Source organism: Lygodium microphyllum, chromosome 17, assembly GCF_053477565.2.
Source record: "Lygodium microphyllum isolate KBCC chromosome 17, Lygodium_microphyllum_v1.1.10, whole genome shotgun sequence".
In the NCBI taxonomy this organism is placed as follows: domain Eukaryota; kingdom Viridiplantae; phylum Streptophyta; class Polypodiopsida; order Schizaeales; family Lygodiaceae; genus Lygodium; species Lygodium microphyllum.
In genome coordinates, this window is record NC_141151.1 from 66,077,132 (window position 1) to 66,084,373 (window position 7,242).

A 7,242-nucleotide genomic window follows, 5' to 3' on the forward strand; every position below is an offset into this window, starting at 1 on the left:
TTGTTTCCACTACACTTGCAACTTCTAAAGCTCCATCAGGATACTTTCAATTCCATACACACTGTTGAAAATCCCCTTTGTAACCAATACACAATGCATCATATAAGCCCAATGGATAGTTGGCTCTATCCAACTTGTTCTCAACAACCACCATATGGAAAACACCATTGTTGCTAGCCATCACCATTGACTAGATACAAAAATCACATGTATAGAGGAAAATATGCACAACTTATACTATGTATCACAATACAAAGGAGTGTTTAAGGGCTCTTACTTGAAAAAATGACTATTGTGTAAAATTTTATACAAAAGAATGAAATAGCATGTGCAATACTAGTAGTAGTGCAATTGGAGGCCAAAACGAACTTGAATAAAAAATCTAGTAATGCAAATGCTTGTCAAAGGTTATCTCAATTGCCTACTCTGATACCAAATTGTTGGACTTAAGATTGCAAGAATATGCATACATAGCTTAGAGAAGAAGAAGCTTGAAAGAGCACAACTCAATTTATATTGAGAGGTATCGATTGAGAAGATCTACAAGCCTAAGTATGCCCTAAAGTGATATAGGCATATATACAAGACTAGGGAAAAGCCCTCCTAGAGAGATTAAAAAGTGCTCTGAGTATCCTAAGTATATTCACACATCACTACCAAAATATGGTAGCAAATAGTTCCATTTTGCCCTAATGCGCATATCATAAGAATCATATAATATAAAAATAATGGATTATCAATACATTTGACATGCACTACTAAGTTACATATGTGTGTGGATATATATGCAGATAGGCGTTTTAGATATGGATGCAAAGAAGGCAAACTAATTTGGTGAGTGCTTGTGTGAATGTCTTGTTGGAGAGAGAGAGAGAGGGAATGAATGTGTATGAGAGAAACAAGCCTTTTTACATGAATCATGATATTCAAAATATATACTTGTATGTTTATACTAGGCTAGACAAGCTAGTCAAAAGGTTGCCACCAATGAGATTAATATAACTTAGTCTATCTTCATATGTACAAGTTCTCTCCAAAGGAATCAATTTGTTAATCAATCGATTCTGGTCAATTTTTATATATATAAGAAAGTATACTTTTATTTTTCAAAAGGCCTCTAAATATATTAAATTAATATATCTAGACAAATTCTCTCAAGATATTCCTTCAATATTTATGAGGGTTTGGATACATAAAATGTGTATATATACCAAGAAATAAAGTTCATTTTGTAAGCTTGTGAAACTGAAGGCAAATGGAAGTATGTATAGGCCGGCATTCATATAAATACGTTGCATCTGTGAATAAAGAAAGCTTAAGAACAGATGGACAGATATTTGGGTAAAGTTTAAGAGCTGAAGTTCCCCAGATCATCACAGGTGAGTCACAAGGGAACTAGTGTAATCGGATGCACCTTTACATTTACTGTGTCATTCAATCATTTGCCTTGTACAATGGTAACTTAGGGAGATCAAAAGAACAGGCTGACTTGCAAATTTGCTGTGTGATGACAGGACTGGACCTGCATGAAAGACTTGACCACCTATGCCTAAAGCCAATGCATGCTTTTCAGAAAATGTCACTGAACTGCATCATCTATGATATCTGAATATTACTGAGAAAAGAAGGATCCAAAATTCTCTCCCACCCTGATGGTGTCCTTCTGGGATTGCTGAAGTAAAACCTAGACAGCAGTGAGCTGTCCCAATCACTGATGTAGCTGTGGCAATAACTGGTTACAAATCTATGATCGTGATTGCCGCAATCATAATATTCATGGTTTGAATAGGGTGTATCCTCTCTGTAACACTTAGAGCCTGCAAAAGCCTATAAATATGAATTATAGACCATTTGGGCCTTGTAATCAGTTTTGTATTCCATCCTCCCACAAGTGGAACTTCCTAGTATTCTGAACTTTTCTAATTCAAATCTAGGTATTGTCTCAGAATGATAATCCTTAAAACCTTTGACAGCATGTGGAAGTGACCCTTTAGGTGTTTAAATAAGAGTGCAAACACCAACAGCACAACAAGAAGCTACAGAATGTTCTCCCTGAGACATCACATTGCTACTATTTAGGTAGCATGTATTATATCCTCTACAGGAAAGGAACGCCACCACCTCTTGAAACTACTTTCTTTTTCATCCTCATAGCTTCAACCTTGTCCGCATCACATTGCCTGCCAGCAGCTGCATAGATGTTACGCATACAGACATAAGCTGCCGGATCCTTTTCATCCAATTGCAGTGCATGTTCAAAGGCCAGTCTACCAAGCTTCATATTTCCCCATCTTTGGCAGGCAGCTAACACAGTATGCCACATTGTAAGATCAGCCGTGTATGGCATCTCCTTGATCAATGATATTGCTTTGCTTAGGTGCCCTGCACGAGCAAAGAGATCAACCATACAGCTGTAATGTTCTAAATTTGGAACAATTCCATACTCTGTGCTCATTCTCTCTAAATACATTTGACCCCTGTCCAGAAGGCCATTATGACTGCATGCATTGAGCACAACATTGAAAATGATCAGATTTGGTTCTATCCCATCTCCAATCATTTTGTCAAACAAGTGAAACACATGTTCAACCTTCCCGAGCAAGGTACATGCTGCCATTAGCACACTCCATGTTACGATGTTTCGAACTGGAAGCTCATCAAAAACCTCATGTGCTTTCTCAAGCAGCCCACATTTGGCATACATTTCTACTAAGGCAGTGCCAACAACAACGTCTTTATCCACCAAACCTGCTCTTACAGTCCGAGCATGTATTTCTTTGCCCTTGTCTGCAGCTCCTATGTTGCCACAGGCTTTCAAAGCATAAACAAAAGTCACTGGGTCTGGAGTGAGGCCTACAAGTTGCATTTGATCGAAACAGTTCAAAACTTGCTCATCATCCCCATGTTGGGCATACCCTGCCATTAGCACACTCCATGTTACCACACTCCGAAATGGAAGCTCGTCAAACACTTCTTGTGCTTTTGCAGGCAGGCCACATTTGGCGTACATATCTACCAGTGCATTGCCAACGACAAAATTTGTTCTCAGCAACCCCTCTCTGACAATGTCACCATGTAGTTCTTTGCCCTTATCTGCAGCTCCTATGCTGCCACAAGCTTTTAGCATGCAAACAAAGGTGACTGCATCTGGAGACCAACCATCAGATTGCATCTTTTCAAAACATTTTAGAGCCTGCTCACCATGTCCACGTTGAGCATATCCTGCCAACAGGGCATTCCATAAAATCACACTTCGACCTGGAAGCTGGTCAAACACTTCTTGTGCCTTCATAACAAGGCCACATTTCCCATACATGTCAACCAACGCAGTGCCAACAACTTCATTTTTTTTCAGCAACCCCTCCTTGACAACATGCGCATGAATTTCTTTGCCCTTCTCTGCAGCTCCAATACTACCACAAGCTTTCAACGCACATACAAAGGTGATTGCATCCGGTGAGAGGCCCTCAAGTTGCATTTGTTTAAAACACATTAGTGCCAGCTCACCATGCCCATGCTGCACATATCCATCCATTAGCACATTCCATGAGACTATGTTCCGAGATGGAAGCTCATCAAACAATTCTTGTGCATATGTAAGTAGACCACATTTGGCATACATATCTATTAGTGCTGTGCTAACTACAACATCTTTCAGCAAACCCTCTTTAATAATTGCAGCATGTATTTCTTTGCCCATGTCTGCAGCTCTTATGCTACCACATGCCTTTAGGATGCAAAGAAAAGTGATTTTATTTGGAGAAAGACCATCTAGTTGCATTTGTTTGAAACACTTCAGTGCTTGCTTACCATTACCTTCTTGAACGTAACCTGCCATCAGGGCATTCCAAGAAGCCACATTCCGCATGGGAATTGAATCAAAGACTTCTTGTGCTTTTGCAAGAAGGCCACCTTTTGCATACATATTTATCAGTGCATTGCCAACAATAACATTTGTTTCTAACAACCCCTCCCTAGCAACCTCAGCATGTAATTCTTTGCCCTTGTCTAGAGCTCCAATGCTGCCACAAGCTTTCAGGATACAAACATAGGTAACTGCATTTGGAATGAAGCCCTCCAGCTGCATATATTCAAGACATTTTAGTGCCTGCTCACCATAACCGTGTTGAGCATATCCTGCTATAAGGGCACTCCATGATATTTCATCCCGCACTTGAAGTTTGTCGAACACTTCCTGTGCTTTCGCAAGTGAACCACATTTGGCATACATACTGACTAAAATGCTGCCAAGGAATACATTTTTTTCGAGCAGCCCTGTTTTGGCAATTCCAGCATGTATCCTACTGCCTTTGTGCAGGTCTTTTTTCTTAGCACAGGCCTTCAGTGATGCAACAAGTTGGTATGGCAGGCTTTTACTCTGTTGCTCACTGTTCATAAGAACCTCATCTTCCCAGTCCCCACTTTGTGTCTTGTTACGCATACTTTTTGTGGTCCTGCTCCTCCTCTTCTTCTTTTTCCTCCCTGCAGAGAGATGTTCTTTCTCCCAATTTTCGTCTGGTTCGCCTTCTCCTTCTTCTGATGATGATAGCAGACATCCTCTTAGCTCTTGTGGAACTACATACAGATGGTTGCATGATCCACTGGCCCATGAGAACTGTCTGATCAGATTGTGCTGCGCATGCAAACAACAGAGTACACTACCACCATCATAAACTCCATAGAGAGGAGAAGTAAACAACTAGGAAGCACAAGAAGTTTTCGACATTTTCCCTTGTGGGAAAAGGGGCCCTTTTCCGTTGTTTTTCTCTTTAGTGTTTTAACATCGTGAGCTTCTCCTGGGGAGGGATAGGGCACTTTTCCCTGGTTTTTTCCCTATAGTGCCAACATCATGGGGTTCTCCTCAGGAGGCACCACATACCTAGCTAAGTGCGGTTGGGCCAGGGGGTTGCAAGCCCTCGGAGTGCAATAGAAAACATAAAATTCGACGCAATCCATCAGTCGAAGGAGCAAGGCTGACAGAGCATAATAGCTATATCTACCCTGCCCCTAACCGCACCTAGCTAGGTATGGGGTCTGCTGATGATATTTGCCGTAATTCACAATGAGGGGATTACAGTGGGAATTTGTCTAGATATTCTTGTGAAAGAATGCGGGGATTTCGGTATTCTGGTGAAAGGGAAAGGTTGAAAGAAGAAGAATTGCTTACTCTAAGGGCTCTGCTGTTCCTCCAGGGTGAGGGCGCTTTGAAGCACCATGGCACGGTCCTTCGTTCCTGTGTTGGTGAGGGTGGATTAGTGAAGTTATGATCGAGCTTTTCGAAGCGGTTGCGGTTCTTCTCTTCTAGCCCTGGCCCGGTGTATGGCGTGTAGAAGCAGTGAGTATCAGTTGTCATCCAGGTTCGTAGTGCAAGTCATCCATTCACTGCAGAGTCACAGAATGCCCGGCAGTTCACAAAGTTCATATCACATACTACAGAAGATTAAGAATAATAACAATAATAATAATAATAATTAGGATGACACATGCAGTTAGGTTTGTTCTCTATGGTTTTAGTGACGTATTAATAGAATATCTTAATGAGGCCCTACCATTTAGCATATGCATAAATATTTTACATCTTAATGGAAAAGTTACTTGATTTAGATAATTTTTATCAAGTTTAATTAGATGAATCCTATTAATATTATCAAATTAAAGTTACTTTTAGCTATATTTAGGCAAAATGAATGCATTTCTTTTGAAATATGTGTGTTTTGTAATGGATCACATTAACCTTACCGATTCGAATGTGTTTTTAGCTATGTCCGAGCCAAATGAAAATGTGTCTTTTAAACTATGCATGAATTGAAAAATACACGCAAGTTTTTGAAGCTAATAAGATTTCGCTAACAACCTATTGTATAACTTGACATTTCATATTGATGAAGAGTACCTTGCAAAACATAAAACCAAAACCCAATTGGTCAAAGTTCGAGATGCAATGGCTTTGACATTTTGCTCTATTTTTTTGTTGATAATTAATTTATAACTTCATAAAGCATACCAATAACACAAAAGAACACATGAACACGCTATTGAAGTAGCATATAGAAGAGCTAGCACAAGTCTCTTCATTGTTTTATAATTATAGGGGAAGGTGCCATTCCCCCGTCTTTTGAGAATATCTATAATTTTATTTGCTTTTCTTTATTGTTCAATATCACAAACATAGACCATAGCAAAAAATATAGTTTTGAAAGAAAATTCTAACCTTAGCAAAGGTTGTCTTTATAAAGATTGTAGTTGATTTGCTATAGTGAAGCCTACAATCATGATAGTAAATTAATTGAGGCAACCAGGGTAGAGGAGCTAGTTATGTGATACCCCAAGTAAAGATGTGTCACTCTCTATCAATCCACAACAATTGATATTTTTTTAATGCTAAGTGGTGTTGCTCATGTATTGCATGTTTGGAGAACAAAAAACTTCTTGCTTGAATGCTTCACACTTCAACAAAAAATGTGAATAGAAAGATTGTGACTGACAAAAAAGTTCTTTTATAAGGTCATAATAAGGCACTTTGAAAAAAAAAACAACTATGACTTGAAAGTGAGATGGCATTTGAACCCACACCCTCCAATTAGAAGGCTCAAAGGCATTCACATAAGCCACAAAACCAAACGTCCATGTTACATTATTGGAGCTCCTCTAAAAAAGTGTCATCTTATTGGTAGCCATTTTTTAACTAGCTCCTTTACCCTACATTGATCCTATCTAAAACTTAGTGATTCCTACGAAGTAAACTTTCCCTATCTGATTTCCTTTCTAGGTAGGTTAGTATATGATTCTCTTTCTCTTTCTCGCTCACTCAAATTGGTTACTTGCTTATTTGACTTTTTAAACCTATTTTTGGAGTTTTGATTTTTTATTCATGATGATCCATGAAAAACTATAATATATTGGCTCCCATGCTCTCCGGCGTTGATTTTAAGAAAGAGTGTCCATTCGTAGCGTTAAACTTAGTACACTACTGCATGTGCGACAGATCTATTAACCTGTTATTCACGTGATGGTCCCAGAAAGCTATAATACATCAACTCCCCTACTCGGGCGTCAAACTTAGTACACTACCACGTGTGCCATGAATCTATTAACTAGCTATTCACTTTACTATAAAATATATTGCATATAACATGTATACATGAATTTTAATAGTTTATAGGTCCTATATATGTGAATTATGAACGTGGTAAGCCTTAATGGTCCAATCTATCATCCTTTTCACAAAATCAAAACATACCT

The 7,242-nt window shown here is 38.9% G+C and overlaps 1 protein-coding gene across 1 annotated transcript; it reads right to left on the minus strand.

The window, feature by feature from the left end:
• Positions 1-1,977: 1,977 nt before the first annotated feature.
• LOC148021991 (pentatricopeptide repeat-containing protein At2g33680-like) lies at positions 1,978-5,413 on the minus strand. The gene is made up of 2 exons (XM_087697550.1): positions 5,168-5,413; positions 1,978-4,633 (listed from the first exon to the last, which is right to left on the minus strand). The coding sequence occupies exons 1-2, from the start codon at positions 5,351-5,353 to the stop codon at positions 2,099-2,101; spliced, it is 2,721 nt and encodes a 906-aa protein (XP_087553676.1). The 5' UTR covers positions 5,354-5,413; the 3' UTR covers positions 1,978-2,098.
• Positions 5,414-7,242: the final 1,829 nt, after the last annotated feature.

Excerpts from the sequence above, each read along its gene's own strand:
- LOC148021991 (XM_087697550.1), bottom strand. The coding sequence starts at position 5,353 with ATGACAACTGATACTCACTGCTTCTACACGCCATACACCGGGCCAGGG. Across the intron at positions 4,634-5,167 it reads GGAACAGCAGAGCCCTTAGA|CACAATCTGATCAGACAGTT; the intron begins GTAAGCAATTCT and ends TTGCATGCGCAG.